Raw genomic sequence first — 22408 nt, 5'->3', positions numbered from 1 at the left:
CTACTCTCTATGCTCCATCATGCCTGAAGTAGACACTAACTTTTTTTTTTTTTTGCAACCCAGCCGCCCCTGAATTTTGCTAATATTACAAAAGTTAGTATAGTCTCGGAGAGACGAACAGGCCTCTGACTCTGAGGCTCTGAGAAACACAGAAAGGCCTCAAGTGTCTAACTTAAGTCATTCTGTCATTGTGTACTAACTTGTCATCTGTACTTGTTTATAATTTTATTTATTATTAATATTTTTCATCTTTTAGAATCAAACATATACTGCAAATTTGTCAAGTTTATGTTTTATGTCTCGAAGACTAATTACCTATGTAGAATTCCTATATAGTTTTTGTTGCTTGAATATAACCGTTGCTTTTGTTATCAATATCAAACTCTTTTTATCAATACTACTTTATCAATATCAAACTCTGCCTATGTAAAATTGTTACATCAATACTAGCCTATACTTCATCTTTATATCACTACTGGGGTGAGGTCTTGGGGAAAATTTTTACTTGTTTTTGTTTAGGGTAAATGCGGTATATTCCGTCATCGTGGGTAATTCCGTCACCTCTCTAGTTTTTCCTTTATATTATGCTTTGTTTTAGTTCCATGCGTTCGTTGATGGTTGAAATGGTGACGTCATACATTTGCGCGTCGAACTAATGCCAAAACACTAGTCACTAGGTTTTGGCCATCTAGCGGGAAAATATTGAGATCCAAAGAGAGACAATGCACGCTAGCCTACCCAGTGAGACAGGGTGGAATTCTAGAAATGGAGGTTCACTTATAAAAAAGCTTTCCACCCAAGGTAGAATGCTTTCCTTAGATACAGTGCTCTGCCAGGTGACTGACTATAAATGAAAAGGAGGATCAAAAGTGGACAAACTGTTTCAGTTGTATAGTACCTCAGATTTGTTATAAAATTGTTTGAATGTCTCTTGTTTGATAGATATTCTCTATTTTTCTTTTCTTTAATAGATTTTTTGAAATTTTTCCAGGCTTTTTGTTTGTAATGATCAAGTTTAAGTTAAGTATTTAGTTAACCAGTACTGTAGTACATATACCACATTTGGGGGCAGGGCTTATGCCTTATGGGCACAACCAATCACAGCTGGAAAGCATCCCCATCAACCAATCACAGCTTGAAAGCATCCCCAGCAACCAATCACAGCTGGAAAGCATCCCCATCAACCAATCACAGCTTGAAAGCATCCCCAGCAACCAATCACAGGTAGAAAGCAGATAACATTACAACTCCATTAACCAATCACAGCTGGAAAGCTGGAAGGGGCTAAAATCACAATCCCATAAATATGGTAGCAGGTGGGAATGCCTAGTATGTCTCAAAAGTTGCTTATTACTTGAGGTTACATGCCTAAATCCACAAAATTGGCCAAAAAAATTTTTGTCATTAGACAGAGCTTATTTCCCAAACAGGGTTAACTATTTTGTGACCCTTCTTTACATAAGTTTTCTTTAAAAATTAGCCAGAAATTCATTATTTGCAGAAGAAGGTTGAAACACACACTGAAATGACAGGCAATAATTGCTCTAACATATTCTTCTATCAAATTAAATTCAGTGCAATTAGAATGCATGATATGGGCTGGTCCTTTCTTACCCCATGAAGGCTGCGATCCTGTCTTACCCCATTTGACTATATAATGTATATAATAAAATGGACTGGAAGTGGAAAGTTCCTGGACTTTCCAACCTTTCAGGTCCTGCTTTCCAATATGCTATGTGTACTGGTTAATTTAATATCCCTCTAGAATTCCACACTGCAGTGAGATCATCGAAAAATGTGTCAAATTTGACAGTTGAACTTGCTCTACCAAATAGTGAATAACTGTTTGTATAGGAAGAATATTATGGTTTGAGACTTTTAAATACGTCTGTGAATACATTAGGAATCCTTTAAGTATACTTGTATTAGCTGATTTCAAGTGGTAAATAAATAGATGATCAAGTTGAGAAATGGATTTAGACACATGAAAACTAATTCCGTCACAACTTCTTGAATTGGACACACACAGATCGTTCCAAGCTATGTACAAAAATTAAAATTTGCTTAATTAAAAGCTTAATAGTTGTTAATTAAAGGCGTAATTAAGTAGCATTCAATATTCATTAGTGTTCTAATTCAAAGCCGTGTTGTATTCCAATACAGCTCACACAGCGAATGGAATTTGAACATGTGGATGACGGCATTACGTATCAGTAGAATTTGAAGCGCGGACGGAATACGCCTCACCACGTGCCGAATATTGCCACACACATTGACGGAATATAGGGATTTGGTAGGTTTGCATTCTAAAGGCTTTTACATAAATATGGCAACATTTTGTGACGTTTCATTGTTGCCGACGCATACTACGGTGTTTTGAGAGTCACCTAAAGCAAACAGAACTTGAGTAACGCATACGGTTATTTTTTTATAGTTTTTCATTTCTCGATGCGTCCTTAATGTGACGGAATATACCACGTTTACCCTATTTGCTACATAAACTTTTCATTTTTATACTGGCATATACTTTATTTTGTGCATTAATATTGCAAGCTGTAGCTTGAGATTGGAAAAAGCATGTGCATAATGTCAGAATCTGAGTCTGACATGCTTAGCAGGCTAGCCCTAGCAGTGATGTAGAGAATATTGTTCAAGAAACACCATCACAAGATAATGCTGGCCTTCTCACCTGCAACCTGGACTTCAACCATCTTTAGATCAATCAGATGACATCACCTGCTGCTTTCAAGCTAAGCCCAAACCCCCAAGGCAGTAGAAAATGACAGAAGAACCAGATCAAGCATGGACTTGCAAGAAAAAGTTCCCTTATCTTAGCAGGCACAAATAACAAATTGGTACAGAATGTGAAAAAGAATCTGACAACTCAATCAGATCAACCTAGACTGTCTGCCAAAAGAACAAAATAAAGCATTACCAACCAATGCAAGCGATAAAAAAATCTGGAAACAACAACACAGTGAATTGGTGATAATCAAGCAGCTGTCTTCTGACACTAGAAAAATTTCCTTGGACCCCATCATAGTTGCAAGACAATTACAAAAAATAACTAAGAATGCCTCAAGCCATGACATACGCATTAATAAACAGCACAACATTATTGCAGTAGAATTTAAACCCTCTGAAAAACAGGAATGGGAAAAACTACTTTCAGCAACCAAGCTTGGAAACTGGCTAATCAAATGTCATAGACTGACATTGGAATGATTCAATCTGGGCAATTCCTGGCTCCTGCTTGGGTGTCATTGGACCAGTAGTCCTGGATTTCAACATAGAATGCCTTCTAGACCTACAGAAACAACCCTGCAAAATGGTCAAGATCACTCTGTTGTGGGTCGGCCCCTCTAAAGGTCAACGGTCCGGCCGGTATAGTACCAGCACATGAAACCAAGCAGAATAAACTCAGAGGAACGAATGGAGTAAAGAACCAAGCAGAAATATATTAAATAAACTCAATGGTACATGAAGATGAAAGGTGATCCTTGGTTGGTTAGGTACTTATGAGACAGCCTAGGGCTATGAGTGATTATGTGAACCTAGTGTGATGGAACCCAAATTCTGTGAAATATATATACATTTTTTGAGAACGTGTAATGGCTGGAATTTTAAGATCCGACTTCATTATAAGATAAGAATTTTGATTTTATATATTGCGTTAGAATAAGATTAAGTAATGTCAGTGTGTTTTGATTTTGAGACAGCAACATTCAATCTTATTTAACTGTGATATTATTTTGTTAATTCTTAGGATTTAGTTGTTAGCATCTTGGAGCTAGACTGAATGTTGTAGCTCCAACGTGATTGGTTGAGCTCTGCTCCTAGCCTCGCAACAGTGCACACTTATTTCTCTAGACAGTCATGGACGGTGGAGAGTTTGGTCACTTTAGAATTGGTTTAAGATTATTCGACTATTAACTGTGATTAGTCTGCCAAATGATTAAAATTATGATGACTTTATTCAGTTTATTTTATTATATTACCTATTTTTTTGCACTTAGAGTGTTAATTGTCTGTTTTGTGCTCTTTATAGGCGGGGTGTTGTGTTGACATTGTTTTGGCTGAATTGCCCCTTGTAGGCAAGTGCAAGTTGTGTGCTCAGTGTTACTGGGTTGGGGTGCTGCAATTTTGGCTTGAATTCAGGGGAGCCAAATCTGGGCTTCCAAGAATAAACTCCACTATTTCTAGGCATAACTCTTCATTAGTTAATCTAATGGACTAATAACGGCATAGGTGGAGTTCTTGGCTAGTTCCAGATTTCTGCTGCATTGGACAGTTAACAGCTGTACCTTTCGCACCCTTGTGTTGTACAGGCTAATAACCTCTGCCCTTGAGTAAATTGTCAGCGGCTTATTGGAGGCTCGTACCCTTCAATAGTCGTGCTTTTAAGGCGTAACTGCCACCCAGTTTTTGTGTTCTTGGCAGTGCAATTGGGGTTGGATCCCTGATCTTTGCATTGGTTGTCGGCATCATGGTGCAGCTTGTACCTGTACCCTTGCTATCTATTACGGTGCGGTTGTCAGCATTGTGGTGCAGCTTGTACCTGTACCCGTGCTTTCCGTTCCTGTGTGGTTGTCGGCATTGTGGTGTAGCTCATACCTGTACTTGTGCTTTCTGTTCCTGTGGTTGTCAGCAATAATCCTCAGCATCAAGATTGTTGTTGTTGATGTTCCCCGAGCCCCGGGCACGCCAGGAAGCCCGCGCCGCGCAGGAAAGCCGCCACCCGAGCCGGCTTGGACCATAGCTGCACTGTGGATGTTATGCCTGCCCGGGGCCTGGGTGCCGCCTGCTCCGGGCACTCCAGCAGAAGATGCTTTACGGTGTGGGGGAGTGCTTGACATTGGGGGCACAGGTCCATTTGAGTGCTGTCCAGGCGGTGTTTGTAAGAGTTCAGCGAGGGATGGTGACCACAGCAGAGTCTGCTGAAGTGCACCCTGTCTGCACGGCTCAACTGCTGTTCTGTATGGCTGATGTCTGGTGGTATGTCATCAATGACGCTGTTGATTGGTAGATATAAGAGTGCATTCCGGGTTAGGTGTGTGTGTATGTGTTTAATGAAGTTGGCTGGGTCTGTGGGCGGAGGTATGAAATTAATTATTGTGAGATAATAGTTGTATGGAGTGTTGGCAATTTGTCTGGGTGGGGGGGGGGTAGGTACTGAAAGTAATGGCAGGGACTGAGGGGGTTGTGGAGTGCTGATGCAAGGAATTGAGTGCCTCTCATGTCTAGGTGTTCTTTCATAGAGAGGACTTTGGTTTCTGCATTGACGTGACTGGATGGTGTGGTTTGGGTGCAGCCAATTGCAATTCTGAGGGCTGGGTTTTGTATGGTTTGTAGGAGTTTGTGAAGTGTGGGTGAAATTGTGGGTGCCCAGGCTGGACTTGCATAGTCTAGCACTGAGCGTATGTATTGTTTGTACACTAGTGTGAGGGTTTCTTTGTTCTGTCCGAATGTTGTTCCTGTGAGAGCTCTGAGTGTGTTTAGCCTAGGTCTGCATTTTATTTTGATGTCCTGTATGTGTGGTCCGAAAGACATAGAAGTGTTGTAAGTGACACCTAGGATCTTGGTTTCATGTGTGTGTGGTATGATGGTGTTTAGAGTGACTGTGGGTCTGTGTTGATGATCCTTTGTGTGGCTTGTTAGTAGTGTGCTTTTTGATTTGGCGGGGGTTACTTTGAGTCTGTTGTTTGTGTGGAGCACAAACAACAGACTTGTGTGCTCCACACAAGTACGGTTGTACTTGTGTGGAGCATGTGTTAGCATTGGTGTGTGTTGATATAATTGTGATGTCGTCTCCGTAAGACGAAATGTGAATGTTGTCTGGTGGGGCTGGAATGTCGTGCATGTAAAGGTTGAAAAGTGTAGGTGAGAGGACTGATCCTTGGGGTACTCTGTTTGGTATGTTTTTTGTGTGTGATGATATGCCATTGTAGCGAACGAATGACTGTCTGCCTGTTAAATAGTTGGCAAGCCAATGTTTGGTGTTGTTATGTAGTGTTGTTTTATAGATTTTGTCTGCGAGTGGGAAGCGTGGGATGGCATCAAATGCTTTGCTAATGTCGATTGTGATCAGAAGTGTGCGATGTGCAGGTCGCTTGGAGTTAATGCCATCTTGTATACGTTGCATGAGGTTAGTGAGGAGTGTGGTGGTGGAGTGATGGGTTCTGTAACCGTGTTGTGTGTCTGAGAGGGGAATGTGAGGTGTGGTTATGGAGAGTATGAGGCGCTCTACAACTTTGGATGGTGTGCAGAGGAGTGTAATGGGCCTGTAGGAGGCTGCCTCGGTGGGTTTTTTTTTCAGTTTCAGGAGAGGGCATCAAGGTGCAGCTCATACCTGTACTCTTGCTATCCACTTTTATGGTTCTTGACAGTTTATTAGGACTCATCAACATTGTACCCCTGAAGTTGAGATCCTGTCTCCCAGAGCTTTTGATTTTGATTTTTAAAAATATTGAGTAGCAGTCTTTAATTTATATTAAGGAAGTTATTCATGGATTAGTATAAATGTACTATAAATGACAAATTGGTATATAAACTTGTTGCCTTTAGTGTGTATTAGGTTCCAATAAATTGAATGTTTTTGGTACAGAGGCATCAAGTGTGCAATACATTGTACGTAGCTAGCAGCTTAGCTAATTCTTATAAGGCTATAAGTAGTCTAACTATTTGACTACCTATTTGTTATATATTGATTACAATATACAATTTAAATGTGTTAGCTAGCTTATACAGGGTGGGGCAGAACTGATTGAACAGTTTTGAGGTGAAATAATAGTAATGGAGGTACATAAAGAAGGAAGTTTATTTTCCTCAAGATTAGCATAACATACCATTTAAAATACTTATGTTTTGAAAACAATATCAGGAAGATGGGGTTTGTTAGCTGCAACACACTGTTGGAGTCGTTCTCTGAAGTTTCCTAAAGCACGTTCACACATATGGCGAGGCATGGCCATAACCTCTCCAATAATCTGTCCCTTTAGCTGTGGTAGGGTGTGAGGGCGACTTCTGAACACCCTTTCTTTTAGATGTCCCCAAAGAAAGAAATCGCAAATGGTCAAATCAGGTGACCTTGCAGGCCACTGCAAATCACCCCTCAGAGACACCAGACGTCCGGGAAACATGAGTTTCAAAACATTGAGTGACATTTGGGCTGTGTGGGCTGTAGCCCCATCCTGCTGGAACCACAGGTCTCTCAATGCATCATTTTCAACAATGTTTTCCATTATGGGCTGCAAGAAATTTTGCAACATTGCAGCATAGCAATCGGAATTCACTGTCATGGTTACTCCCTCCTCTGAGAACGACTCCAACAGTGTGTTGCAGCTAACAGCCCCCATCTTCCAGATATTGTTTTCAAAACATAAGTATTCTAAATGGTATGTTATGCTAACCTCTAGGAAAATAAACTTTCTTCTTTATGTACCTCCATTACTCTTTTATTTTACCTCAAAACTGCTCAATCAGTTCTGCTCCACCCTATATATTGAGAGGTTGCCTATATATTGCCTTTTAGGCAAGTAGAAAGATTTTGCACCCTAATACGAGTATTCTAATTAAAATATTTATTTTCAATCTTTAAATATGTGAATTTAAAACTAGAAACAAAACAATTACAATTATAAGATTATATATAAAATAATTAAATGCAGTGAATGGATATGAAATATTTGAATTGTGCACATGTTTATTTCAAACAGTGTTAGCTTTTCTCATAACTTAAGTCTTGTTTCAAGTCGAATGAGGTTTGTTTGGTTATCATTCAGTTTATGTTTAGTATTGGTTTATTGGTCTGAATTAAATGGGAACAGTGCAGTCAGTCACTCAGTCACTACTAGTCAGTGTATATAGAGGGTAGAGTCTGGTAGATTTATAGGACATAAAACTAGTTCGACTATTGATAGTGCTGTGCACTGTGCTATCAGCTACCTATCTGTTATGTGACTCTTCAATGTTTAGGAGATCTGCATTCCTGAAGTTTTTTCTATATTGAAGCCAGTTAAATGGTCAATATTTAGCTCATTACCTTGCTCCATACAAACTTTACAAAGCTAATGAATAGACTTATCAATAATTGTTTACCCAAAAATTGCTAAGTGCTAAACACCACCTTGGCCTGTTGGCCATTATTGAAGGCAATAAGTGCCCTTTTTAGCCATCCATTATGATCCTATACTGTTATTGTTAGTAGGCTAATTGCAACATAAAAATAACACCTCAAAAAGACAAAAAGCTAAAAAAAAATCAAATAAATAAAAAAAATCATGAAAAAATAAAAAAAATCTTTGATTTTTTTATTTTTTGATTTAAAAAAAAATAAAAAAAATAGCCAACCCTGTCTTGGATTCACTTGCATGGAGGAATGTGACACACACCTCAGTCTCATCAAACTGTTCAACAGTGGCTAAATATTCGATGTTTGTCACTGCTGTTGTTGACATAGACTTTGGTAATCACAAAGCTACCCACTTTAAGTGCACTGCTTTTAGTTATTGTTGAGGTACAGGATCCTTCATCAGTGGCACTGATAGGAGCAGTTGTTTTTAGTTTCTTGGTAGGGGTGGATTTTACTTTGTTAGATGTATTACCTGCTGTAGGGGTCTCAGAACTAGGAGAGGGTATTTCTTTCTGCACCTTTGATGGTGTGCCTGCTGGTGTACCTGTACAGGGAATACAATATTAACTTCTTAGCAATGAACACACAACTAGCAAAAAATTTCCATTTTTTGAACATATTTCAAAGAAGTAAACATAAGAGCTAACTGTTCCTGTATTACTTGTATCATTGGCTACTCTCTTTCTAATCTCACTATGCTGCTTAATGAAGGACTGGGCCCAGTCTGGGCCTGGCAAATTCACAGAAAAAATGGGAATGGTGCACCCTTCTGAATCAAGGTAGCTTTTGACTATGATGCATAAGTCCATTGGTTGGAGAGAGAAGCCATAGGTAGTCACTGCACTGAAGTGTCCTCTTCACTATAAGGGCCTCCTCTACCTGTGAGAGAACAGTCTGCCATCCAGGACTAAGCACAGTTTTTCCATGCACTCTGTTGAAAAGAACACACTTGCCGATGCCATACTGCTTTGCAGCTTTTATCAAACTTCTTTCCTTGTCTTTGATCTTCTGCACTACTTGATCAACAAGATCTCCGCTGTAATTCTGGTAGGTACGAGCCCCCTTCGGATGTTTGTAGGTCCTAGCCCCTAGGCATCTTGAACTAAGGCCAATACTTATAAGTTTAAACTCTATATCTAACAATAATCAGAGTCTGTAGAGTCTGAAACATGAAGAAAATACATTAATAAGTATCAAACATGAAATGTTATATATGGTCATTTTAAATTAATTATCAAGCTGGTCTATGTTACCCCATCAGGGCTGGCATTAGGTGGTCAAATATAGGCAAATATGTAAGCTTCTCTGTCCATCCTGACAGCATCTCATCTTCCTCAGATGTTGCACGTTTTATGATCTCGGATTGTTGGGTTGTTTTAAAAATTCAATTAATTGTTTTAGAAATTTTCCCTTTTTTTCAAGTTATTTTGAAGATGGCCAATGTTACAAACAATGCAACTCTGCCTCTGAAAAAGATTCCACTTTTCAGTAAGTAATGCAATTTCATATTAAGATAAAGTATATTATTTCATATTAAGATAAATGTGAGTAAAATATGTAACAGGTTCACACTCTTTATGTTGATGAAAATTCATTGTACTCTAAGTAAGTTTTTATCATGGTTAGCCCAGTGTGCATTGAATCTGCAAATATCTGAAAGAAATAAAAAATATCTCTATCTGAACCATTATATCTGTAATGTTTTATATCCATGTTATATAACTGGTAAGTGTATGTTTAAAACTTTGTTATCCAGTGTTTAGTAGAGTTTTAGCCTGTATCCTAGCTTTGGCCATCAAGTGAATCAAGAAGGAAAAATGTTGGAGATGCAGATGTCTTGTTAGGAAATTAATCACCAAATTCATGATAATGCTAGAGGATTTTTTAACCCAAAGCTGAATTATTGCAGTTCTCTGACTTGAAAATTCATTCCCTAGAACACCAAATATTGTAAATGAACTAGAAGAAAATATTCCAGCTAATTTGTCAGATAAACCACATCAAATAAAAAGTTATAAACCTTGATCATTGCTATTATTTTTATGTATATAACATTTTCCCATAGATTTGAATTGCCAAAAAATTGTGTAAATACATAGGTAATGACTAAATGAGCTGCACCTAATACCTCATCTTGGCTTTTGAGACTAGCAATGATATCAAGTTAGACTATTTGTGTAAATTTGTTTCTTAGATTTACTGATGCCATTGCATGTGAGCATGAATAACTCTCTGTCATGCTACTTCTATGATTGAGAAATATTTTGAAATGTGTTATAAGAATGCACTTGAAATTTATTGTTACAAATATTTCCTAGGTATAGATGCAAGTGCAATAGAAGAATGTAACCGCCATGTTCAAGAGGATCCTACCGTATGGCTGGGCAACACTGCCTGCTTTAAAAATGACCTGCAGGATGTGTGCCTCAAGAGGGAAGTTGTGGCTCAGCTGCAGCATGTGTACTCACACAAGGTAAACATCAATTAATTGTGTCATGTCATGTATTGCAACTATTTTATACGGCGTAGAGCTGTAAAAATGGCATTAGGCTATGCTCTGCAAGATCCGAAGAAACTCAGAGTGCAGTTAGGTGTAGAAACATACTTTATGCTGAGAGATAGTCTTTCAAAGTACTGCAACTGTGTTTCAATTTATCATATTTTCTGTGCTTCAACATATTTTGCTTAGTTATCCATGCTAAACTACCTAAAGTTATGATTGAAATAGTTTATCATAGAATTTTAAATGGAAAACAGGAAAGAAGGTTTTTGAAAGTTTTTATGTTCATTATGTTAATTTGATAGACCTAGTGAGGAATCAGTTTATGATTGATCCCACAAATCCATTCCTTCCATGCAGATGTTAAGGCATTAACTGAGGCCAATCATTTACTTGTAAAATGATCATGGTTGGTGTCAAGAAAAATTAGTTTCTGATTACAAAATTTGTTCCAATCAATAACATTGATAACATCATTACAAAAATGTTATCCCAATAAATGGTTTGCACTTCTAGGCTGAACACCTTGACCTTGGCTATCATTGCAGTTCATTTGTTACATAAAATTTTGTTCATGAGGTATAGAATCAAACTTGGACTATGAATTTCTTAATGTAGTAAATGAACTGGACTTGCGTTTGCAGGTGGAAGCAGAATGTAAGCCCGTCACCAACCAGCGCGTGACTGGCCGCTGTTGGATTTTTGCAGCCCTCAATGCAATCCGTATTCCCTTCTGCAAGAGCCTTGGGCTTGAAGAATTTGAGTTTTCTCAAGCTTACATTTTTTTCTGGGATAAGGTACATAAAAGTAGACTTTTGAGTATTAATGAAGCTAGTTCTTATTCTTTCAAACATGTTACAACATCCTTGATTTCATGCAACTGTGCACAAGCTTGCTAAATGTGTTTAGTTAGCTGTATATTTCACGCTCGAGTATGAAAATAACTTGTTTCATACAGAGACTTTAGTTTGAAGCTGATGAGGATATTCATTTAAAAGAAGGATAGTTTTTAGAATGACGGGAATTGAAAGCAGTGATGCATCATCACAAGGTGCTTAACTAATGTTGTATCAAAATAAAACTTCAAGTAGACACTGAATAATATTGTTGAAAACTAATTGTCAAAACAGGACAGGAAAAAACAGGAAATTGTCGATGATCTTTTTTGAAATTGCAGTGGGAGTTTTGATCTGCTTGATATTAATAAACAAATGATCATCTCAGAACTTTTCCATATCTATTTTTTTTTTAATATAATTTGCCAAGTCTTGAATTTAAAAAAAAAAATGATCAGCCTGCAGTAAGGCTTCAGCCAATGTTGAATTCATATTTTACTTATCATGAATGTTCATTATGATAGATTGATTGTTAAGTGAATGGAATCAGCTAAGTGAATCTTACCTAAATTTTCTGACCTTAATGTCATGCTTTCATTTATTTTTTGTTCATCTTGTGTGCCGTAAGAAACACAGACACAAGAGTTCTCATCAATCTTACAACAGAGGCCTACTGATTCCACTAACTCTGTGGTTAACTCTAGCACCATATCTTTTGTATAATAATAATACGTCTGATCAGCATAGATGTTCCTGGAAAGTTTCCTCAGTATAGATGTTAATCATGTTAAGAGCATATTGTTGTTTTAAGTTGAATCCTATCTGCCTAATGTTCTGTTTGCTGTGCAGTCAATTCTTTTACATTCAAGAAGAGGCTGCAATTATAAAGCCTTTTGGGTAAAATTATTCGAATTTTATTTTTCTGTGATATATGTAGCTGAACTATTATATAGAAACTAACTTTTACTTCGCAGGGATTCATCTTATTATTTTTAATTCCACTCATATTATTTAATAAATTTGTAATTTTGACTCGTAGAAGACAACATTTCGAAATTCATTTACTTCATGTGGAAGTACGTACCATACGTTTCAGGCCTAATCCAATACTAGAGTTGATTTAAACCCCAGCTTCATTGTAATTAGTTTGAAAAAAGCTATGCTCACTTGGATCAAATCCCAGCTATGCAATTACAAGTCAGCTAATAAAATATTCATTGCAGTTGGAGCGCTGCAATTACTTCCTTAACATCATGGTTGACTGCTGTCGCTCCGGAGAACCCGTTGATGGCCGCCTGATGAGCTTCTTGCTGCATGACCCCATCAATGATGGTGGCCAGTGGGACATGTTCTTCAACCTTGTCAACAAGTAAGATGACTTATTAGCATTAGCTGCAGACCTCATCAATGATGGTGGCCATTGGGGCATGTTCTTCAACCTTGTCAACAAGTAAGATGACTTATATTAGCATTAGCTGCAGACCTCATCAATGATGGTGGCCAGTGGGACATGTTCTTCAACCTTGTCAACAAGTAAGATGACTTATATTAGCATTAGCTGCAGACCCCATCAATGATGGTGGCCAGTGGGACATAAACCTTGTCAACAAGTAAGATGACTTATATTAGCATTAGCTGCAGACCTCATCAATGATGGTGGCCAGTGGGACATGTTCTTCAACCTTGTCAACAAGTAAGATGACTTATATTAGCATTAGCTGCAGACCTCATTAATGATGGTGGCCAGTGGGACATGTTCTTCAACCTTGTCAACAAGTAAGATGACTTATATTAGCATTAGCTGCAGACCTCATCAATGATGGTGCCGGTGGCCAGCTTGACATGTTTATTCAACCTGACTACCTATATAGGGGCGTTTTTATTTACGTGATCTATGCTCAGCAAGACTCATAACATTGACTGCAAACTATTGCATTTTCCTTACAATTTCATTAAAATTATTTTGTTGAAATGCCCTTATAATTAAAAAGGGAATTTGATGACCAGAGCGCCTGCTCATATGCAAGTCGTTTTACATGTTTTTGCGGCAGCTGAATTTTATTCATAACACTAAATCATTTAGACCTCAATATTGACAAACCATGCTTGCTTCTTGGCCTAAATAGATTGAAATGATGACTAGACCTGCATTAATTATCCATTTAATAGGAAAATTGAAGCCTCATTACTGTTTCTGTGTTGAAGGTACGGCCTGATGCCCAAGAAATGCTTTCCCGAGTCCCAGAGTTCAGAAAATTCTGGAACAATGAATTCGGTTCTGCGGCACAAGGTAGGGGATGCAGCCTTTTTAATGAACCCATCAAGTAGTTATATTATAATTTCCTTTCTCTGTGACTTAGTTTCTTGTTTTATTTCAAGTCCCGACAAATTTTCCTATCTATTAGTTGATTTTTTATGAAAGCAATGTTTTTAGTAAATTTTTATTTTGTTCACACTTTTTCACCAGCAATCCGAGTTCCTAAAAATGTATGTTGGCTTATTGTTTTTCATGAATGATGAGTTATTTTATTCTCGTGTCATATTCATTTGTAAATATTTTGTACGGGAGTCATAATTGTGATACAAAGAACTACAGATGAAGAATCCCCTCACCATTACAGAATATGGTGAGGGATTGATGTAAATAATAAGTGTGCCCTAAGATTATTTTAAAAATTTAATGGCTCATCTGTATACTACCTAAATGCTCTTTTGCATCGAGTTTGTCTCATGAAAAATGTCACATCAAAAGTTTCTTGTAGCCCTTTTTTCTTGAATTTTTAGGTTATTCAATGAACGGCACTCGTGTTCATTGTTTGGAAATCGTTATTTGCTCGGTTTTGTGTTGAATTGCTGACTTGAAATCATATGAAAATATTTAGAGTATATAAAATGGTAAAGTTCTATCTTCTTTAAAAATTAGCTACATTGCATTCATGGGTGATGCAAACAATAGGTATATGTGCTCTGTGATGTGCTATGATCCATCACTCATTAATTCCGCTCGTTTGGATCCGAATCACTAATGTTTGGTTAACATCATCATTGTCAAGCTATGTTGTGAGGTACTTCGTGAATGATGGTAGTTGGTTGTTTAATAATCATAGCCAGGGTATACATAAGAAATTGAGATGATGAACGATGAGTGGATAATGATTTTGCTATGAATTTTTTCTCTTTTGTGAAAACTCCTCCATCAACTTTAATGCAAAATAGAAGCCTCCTGATTCCAACTTCCTTCTTGTTGTTGCCCGCGATCATTAAGTGATAACCTTTCTTCTTTGTCAACGAAATAATTATCCTTCCTAATTGAGTTATCCCCCGTCAGCTGCGGGAGTACACGAAGGAGATACGCACGCTGCTGGAGGACAAGGCCGCTCCGGACGACGAGGTGCGGGCGCTGCTGCGGCGCCAGATGCTCGAGGTCTACAGGATATTGGCCGTGACTATTGGCGTCCCGCCCTCAGCCTTCACGTGGCAGTACTACGACAAGACCAAGGCCTACAAGGAGATTGGGCCAATCAGTCCCAAGGAGTTCTATGAGCAGCACGTTAAGCCGGTCTTTGATGTTGAGCAGAAGGTGAAGGCTGACTGTGTGTGTTGTGATGTTTTACTACCTGGCGATGTCAGAAAGATGACAGTAATATTCCTTAGGCTTCTCGTCTCTTGTGTCATTTTATATACTTCATTTAATTACTACCAACCAAAGAAATTTGATATAAGCTAAAAAATAACAAAAAGGATAGATATGAGGAGATGTAATGCAATACCAAACAACGCTCAAAAACAACCAAAGAGTGCCTGCTGGCTTTGATAACTGTGTCTCCATGCACCAAAATGCCTTCTGTGAACACGGATAATTTTTTTCTGAATTGCCGGCTGCTTTTGATGAAATAACACATCATTCTATCAGCACCTTGAGTTAAACTAAAGCAAAGCCATTTTCCTGGCCAATTGACTTCTTAGAGTTATAAAATATCTTTAAAAACTATTATGATTTCATCAGTCATCTATGATATACTGATTTCATTTTCATTTCTGCTAATTCTTATATGATATAATTGTGTTTAATTTATAAATCTGGAGCTTCAGGTGTGCCTTGTTCTACTATGTCTTATATAAAATGTGTGTTTTGAATATATGCATTAGCGCCTCGCGCGTGCTTTCTGCTAAATCTTGTATAATATGTGTGTGTTAAATATATGCATTGGCACCTCGGGCTAAATCTTGTATAACTTGTGTGTTTGTTCAATTTATTTATTTGTTTATTTAGGTGTGCCTGGTGAATGACCCAAGGCCCAGCAACCCTTACGGCCGCCTCTACAGCGTCGACTGCCTGGGCAACATGGCGGGCGGCCGCATGACGATCTACAACAACCAGCCCATAGAGACCCTTATGAAGGTAGCTCTACAACAACCAGCACATAGAGACCCTTATGAAGGTAGCTCTACAACAACCAGCCCATAGAGACCCTTATGAAGGTAGCTCTACAACAACCAGCCCATAGAGACCCTTATGAAGGTAGCTCTACAACAACCAGCCCATAGAGACCCTTATGAAGGTAGCTTTACAACAACCAGCCCATAGAGACCCTTATGAAGGTAGCTCTACAACAACCAGCCCATAGAGACCCTTATGAAGGTAGCTCTACAACAACCAGCCTATAGAGACCCTTATGAAGGTAGCTCTACAACATAGCCCATAGACCCTTATGAAGGTAGCTCTACAACATAGCCCATAGACCCTTATGAAGGTAGCCCCCAATTAGCAATGCTCTAGATAAATACTCCTTTATCTCATTATCTCTCAAGCATTTCTGTAGACCCGTGGTGTTGTAGCAAGGTCGATTGCTTGACTTAGGAGAGAAGTTTGGGTATCATCATTTTCATCATTATCAGGTGCTGATGATTGACTTGATTACTATGCTGTGTGCAGGTGTCGGGCGACAGCATCAGAGATGGAGAGGCTGTCTGGTTTGGCAGCGAGGTTGATAAAGGCTTCGTTAGAAAATTAGGCATTCAGGACACGGAGGCGTGAGTCTGAATTGTACACGAATATTGCGATGATATTTATATGATAAGGTAGATCATTATTATAGAAATTTAATTGCCCTTTGCTACACTATCTCAATTTCTATGCTTGCTTCCATTCCTCAGGGTGTTTGTGATGACTCGTTATAAGAAGTAGTATGTAACAATATGTGAAGCACCCTGGAAGTTCGGATTGTTCCAGACTTCAAGATTAAATATTCAATAATAATAATAATAATTTATAACAACAATGATGATGAAGGAATAATATGGACGTGGCCACCAGGTTCGACTACCGACGTCTGCTGGGCGTGGATGTGAACAAAGGCTTGAACAAAGCTGAGCGCCTCTTCTATGGCGACTCCCAGATGACGCACGCCATGACCTTCACAGCCTGCCACTTCCAGCCTGTAGGCGCTCTCAATATTCACTCTCAATGATAATCCATGTTTTGCACACCTATGTTGCTTCACATTCTAAATGTTTTACTTGGGACCGGATCTGCAACACTGTCTTTTGATGGAAACTCTCGATTTTTGTCATCTGGATATGAAGTGCATTTATTTCGTCGCTTAGACGAAGATTAACATAGAAATTTTCACTTTCAATGAGTTTTTTTTTAAAGTCTTGTTACTAGGAAGCATCGTTTATTTGCTTCCGACTTGATGAGTTACTTGTGACATTTATGTCAACCAAATCTGTGTTCTTTCTTTGTCGCTGCAATTTAGGTGCATTTTCTTCTCGATCAAAACGCCACAAATCGGCCCATGCCGCCGTTACTGCGTCACTTGTTGCTCGGCTGCACCGTAATTGCGAGCAGCGCTCGTATTTGCGAGCAGCGCTCGTATTTGCGAGCAGCGCTCGTATTTGCGAGCAGCGCTCGTATTTGCGAGCAGCGCTCGTATTTGCGAGCAGTCCTCGTAAATGAGTTGCTGCTGAGCAGAGGCTCTGTTTCCATTGCTCCATTGCAGCTTCTAAGGGCATTCAAGTTTAGGGTGGGGGCTTCCTTTTCTCCTCTGCCCTTACATCTCTCCTTGCTTCATGCAATACTCCCATCGAGATGGTTGTCTTCTTGGTCTCCCTCTCTTATTTTTCGGATCTCTCTAATACTCGTGCCCTCCACCCTTGCCCTCCACCCTTGCCCTCTGATGCCAGGAATAATTCATATTTTAGTTATACTCCCGTATTATCCTGAACGAAATCAGTTGCTTCTTTTCTTCATCAACACTCGTGTTCTGCTCTTCTCATACATAAAGCGCTGGGTGACCATGGGTATGCCCTCACCATCTCCGTCTTGATTTAATAAAGACTTTGAAAATTTATTTCCAGCCGCAGAATTGTATTATCATAATGTTATAATTTGTAAGTATTTATTGTTAATATTTATGTATGTATTCAAATCGTGAATACTCCAGAACAGAAAGTGAATTTAATCATCTACAGAGCAACGAAGTTGACGATGGCGCGCCAGAGAAGGAGGCGGACGCCCTCCCTGTCAAGTGGCGGGTGGAGAACAGCTGGGGCGAGGAGCGCGGCGAGAAAGGTTACCACGTGCTCAGCAGACCCTGGTTCGAGCAGTTTGTTTTTGAGGTGAGCGATGTGTTGATCAGTTGGTGGTGAATTATTTATCTCCAAGTTAGGGTTATTCCTGGTCTATTTTTTTGAGGTGAGAACTGTGTTGATCAGTTGGCGGTGAATTATTTATTTCCAAGTTAGGGTTATTCCTGGTCTATTTTTTGAGGTGAGAACTGTGTTGATCAGTTGGCGGTGAATTATTAATATTGAAGGTATGGTTATTCCTGGTCTATGCTCCAAAAATTGTTAAACGAGCTTCTTGGTTCAGACATGCCTAACATGCCATCTAATTGAGGCTTTATGTTACGTTAGATTATTTTTACAGTGAAAAATCCCAGAACTGAAGACTTGATACCCTACATACGAGGCCTGTCATGGTAATTTCTGATATAGAAACGATGTCATAACGTTGTCTAAGTAATAACTGCCTAGTCCGTTCTTAGCGCGGTCATCAGGAAATCACGTGGATTCCTGAGAATTATGCAGCATGGGCTTACTAACGAAGAGCATACAAGTAGAAACTGAAGTGCACTGAAATAGCTTTCTTTGACGACGAGAGATAAATAATGAGGTTTCTATCGTAGTTATGAACGATGTGATGTAGTAACAATTTGGTGGTAATAGAATATAAACTTTTTCTTTAGTTTATCAAACGTTCGTAATTAAAGGCTCTTTCATAATTAGTCATCGCTTCCCTAAAATTGGTCGTTTGACTATTTTTAAAGTTTTGTTAAAGTGTTTCGATTAGTAGCATTTGACTCATAGCATTTCAACCCAAGGGAAAATATAATAGTTCTGACCCTTCGCAACTGTTTTTTCGACCCATTAAGGTCGCCATGCTAAATCAAATTAAAAAGTCGCCATGCTAAGTTAAATTCAAAAGTGGCCATGGTAAATTGTAAGCATCGTAACCGACGAGGCATGGACCGCTTGCACTAGAACGCTGTTGTGTATGACCCGCAGGTTGTGGTGGACCGCAAGTATGTGCCGCAAGACGTGCTCGACGTCTTCACGACGCCCGTGACCGTCTTGCCAGCCTGGGACCCCTTGGGGGCCCTCGCCAGGAACAGGATAACTAGGCTCGACTAGACCCCCACCTAGCCATGTGATGTAGGATAACTAGGCTCGACTAGACCCCACCTAGCCCTGTGATGCAGGATAACTAGGCTCGACTAGACCCCACCTAGCCCTGTGATGCAGGATAACTAGATTTGATCAGACCCTACCTAGCCCTGTGATGCAGGATAACTAGGGTCGACCAGTCCCCGCCTAGCCCTCCTAATTCCGTTCCAAAAGTATGGGCAGTCCTAGGAAACCCTCAATTAGCGATTATTTACAACATCAGGTTTCTTTTTTTTTAGATTATTCACAGTGAGTTTCATTTTTCTGTTTTTTAGAGTTGTATTAATTCGTTGTGTTCGATTTGTATACTATTGTTTTCCTATTTCGCTCAGACTCTTGCTCGTCTATATCACACTTGAAACCTGTATGAACGACAAGAAACTGTCGCTCCCAAAATTACTTGCTTTTAATTATTCACGCGTAGGATTTTTAAATGTGGTATCTGTTAAATCATTGTTATCTTTCACAAAAATGTAAGAGACACGCACGCGTCAAGTAATCGTATCATACACACTGCAGAGGAACCTGTACGCTACTGAACGCGAGGTAGTTAGCAGAGATTAGCAGTCGCTGAAGTCTTGTTGAGTTGTTAGGCAGTTGTTAGCTGACCGTGGCCCTGTGCAGTCAGCCCAGTGCTACGAAGGCGGACTAGACAGTACCTGATGTCTGACTAGTTTGTCAGTCTAGTTTTGCTAACTGGTCGAGTATTGCCGACTATTACCAGTGTCCCTGCTGTCGTTTCACGTATGTGGATTAATGCTTCTCCTGAACTACATGCATTAATGCTGTGCAATACGGTGTTGAACTTCTCGTATAATCAAGTGGTTTTAATCGGAATTTGAGCATAATAAAGTATTTTAACTTTGCGGAATTACGATTTTAGCAAAGTGATTTCTAATAAACTGTTTTATCATGTTTGTGTGGCTACGATTTTAACAAAAAGTGAGTTGCTAAACTATTTTAAGTGTGATTTTTCATTATTTTAATCCATGGCCATTGCACCGGCTTTTATACTAACGATGACTAGGAGAGTTCGAAACAGCATTGTAGGTCAGATAAATGAAGCACAGTTGCCTGAAATTCATTTATATATTGTCTTGGCCTGGAGCTGCGGGCGTTCATCCCTGACAGTAGTGAACTATAGGTTCAACTAAAGTTCGGTTGGCTAGTACTGTAGTAGCAGCTCCTGCCTGTGACAACTGAATGGAATATCTTCTTCTTGTATCTCTAATAAGCTACTAAGTTTTTGTACACATGTCGCGGTCACCGTTACGAGGTTTTTTGTCATGAAAATCGGCATTCGGAAAAGCTATTATTGTCTCGCCGTGTTCACACTACGTACCATCATCCACGAATGTTTTTTTCCTCAACTTAAAACAGTGTGGGTTGGCAGAGCAGACTCCACGCAGCACTGTAGACGTGTTCCCAAGAGTAATCAAATCTTTGATAAAGAAGGATTTATCCTACTGAGATGCAAGCAAATGTGAACAAAAGTTTGGTCAGAGCGAGCGTGTTCAGCTGTGAGGACTATCTGCACTACAGTGTTCATCATAACGAACGTAGCTTCATTACAAATTATTCGATTAGTGTCTCTAAAAACTAGAAAATATTTAAGGCAAACTCGTACGATGCGACCGGTGATCTTACGCGATATTTTAGTTTTATGTATTAATTTATATACTAAGTTAAAAATGACATAGGTTTGCCATCTCGAGCTCGAAGGCTTTGTTTTAGTTTCCATTTTATCTTGACTAATTTTATGCCTCATTTTAATGTACGAACAGTTGGCTCGATATTTGGGTGGGTTTGGCATGTCACGCCCATGTTTCTTGGACACCAGACTAATCCAATGTTCTTCTTCTATAATTCTGATGCTAAAATAAATTTTAGCCGTAAGATGAGTAAAGACTGGTGGTTATTCTATTTTTCTCTTTACCCTTCCAGGGCAGGTCTGCATCATGATGGGAGCAATAAAACATTAGTTATGACTGTAATGGAATAAGCATCCGATTCGTCAACACTTAATTTTGGGTGCCCTCATTATCAATTTACAAATGTCTGCAAGTTTTTCTCCAAAAAACTGAATATGAGCATCCTGCTACACTTACCTGTCAGGCTGTCCCACAATCTCGAAAATTGGAGCGATTAAGGTGATCTTTTTCGTTAATTTGTTAAGAAAGTGTAGTGAGGAGAGACGACGACACACACTGGCTTAGTTTCAGACTGCCCCACCTCAAAGTCTTGGTTTCCGTCACTTTAGCTAGTAGGTTGTAGGACCGAGAGTGTAGTGCCGCTACCCGTCAGTAAAACTAAGCTCTACATTTCCCTCAACTCGCTGGCAAACTCAGACGCAAAGCGTACGTTTTGTGCAACTTCCTCACTCGTCTCCGCGTCATTCCACAGCCGGTCTGTGAATTAAATTAGAAATGTTAGAAACATTGAGAATACTCAGTAGGTAAAAGAAGCCTATTCTTTCTCAGATTTCAAGATTTCTTAACCAAAATTAAATTAACCTATCAAAATTATTCAAATTTCGTTTCAATATAACGACGCCGAAGGTTGACTAAAAACTTCGGTCTATTCGTTCGCAGCGGCTTCATCATATTGATAATTTATTTTTATACCTGAATATTCAACCCATCAACAACAAGGTATGTTTTTGATTTCGTCCAGTTTTGAGATAAATAAGTTTCTTTTTATTGAGTTTTACCCCTAATGGGGGGGGTATACCGTATACCCTCCAGAAAAAATTTCCACATTTACTAACGTATCTTTCTGAAACTTCACACATGTATATGTAAAACCAAAATGCAAGAACATATTGTTCGTGCGATTTTTTCGGAAAAATTAATAGAAAACGTGAAATTCATAGAAAACTGACAAAAAAAGAGGGTACTGTAGAAATTCTATCTCCTCCTAGGGTTTTCAAGCTACAACATTGAGACGCATATCATTCGATGCGTAAAGACCATACTAATCGAGTAACGAAGCTAGATTTTTTATTTTTGCCTTAGTTTTTTACACGCATTTTTCCGTTTTCTTCTCATTTCTTCAAATTTTCCCCCCTTCCCCCACTTTGAATCCAAACTAAGCACAAATCTAAAAAAAAGGGGCTTCGTTACTCGTTAGGTATGGTCTTTACGAATCGAATGGTATATGTCTCATCGCTGTAGCTTCACAACTCTAGGAGGAGATAGGTTTTCCGTGACAATA

General features: G+C 38.9%; 1 protein-coding gene across 2 annotated transcripts; it reads left to right on the top strand.

The window, feature by feature from the left end:
• Positions 1-9469: 9469 nt before the first annotated feature.
• Positions 9470-21113, top strand: LOC108678899 (bleomycin hydrolase). Of its 2 annotated transcripts, none has more exons than XM_047880060.1 (12): positions 9470-9619; positions 10450-10604; positions 11276-11428; positions 12691-12836; positions 13673-13757; positions 14796-15047; positions 15741-15869; positions 16404-16501; positions 16785-16908; positions 17942-18088; positions 19037-19143; positions 19231-21113. In XM_047880060.1, exons 1-12 carry the CDS (start codon positions 9484-9486, stop codon positions 19247-19249), a joined length of 1551 nt encoding a protein of 516 aa, XP_047736016.1. In that variant the 5' UTR covers positions 9470-9483; the 3' UTR covers positions 19250-21113. The 2 variants fall into 2 exon arrangements, with proteins under 2 accessions (XP_047736016.1, XP_018022885.1); XM_018167396.2 differs by having other exon boundaries at positions 19037-19152; positions 19197-21113.
• Positions 21114-22408: the final 1295 nt, after the last annotated feature.

Source organism: Hyalella azteca, unplaced genomic scaffold (genome assembly GCF_000764305.2).
Source record: "Hyalella azteca isolate HAZT.00-mixed unplaced genomic scaffold, Hazt_2.0.2 contig4574, whole genome shotgun sequence".
Taxonomy (NCBI): domain Eukaryota; kingdom Metazoa; phylum Arthropoda; class Malacostraca; order Amphipoda; family Hyalellidae; genus Hyalella; species Hyalella azteca.
The sequence above is the reverse complement of the archived record's forward strand: the minus strand, read 5'-3'. Positions and strand labels throughout refer to the sequence as shown.

What these genes read in the sequence shown, in the direction of transcription:
- LOC108678899 (XM_047880060.1), top strand. Translation starts at nt 9,484, where the DNA reads ATGATCTCGGATTGTTGGGTTGTTTTAAAAATTCAATTAATTGTTTTA. An exon ending in TTCTTCAACCTTGTCAACAA is followed by an intron (nt 12,837 to 13,672) that starts GTAAGATGACTT and finishes TCTGTGTTGAAG; the next exon opens with GTACGGCCTGATGCCCAAGA. An exon ending in GGCATTCAGGACACGGAGGC is followed by an intron (nt 16,502 to 16,784) that starts GTGAGTCTGAAT and finishes CGTGGCCACCAG; the next exon opens with GTTCGACTACCGACGTCTGC.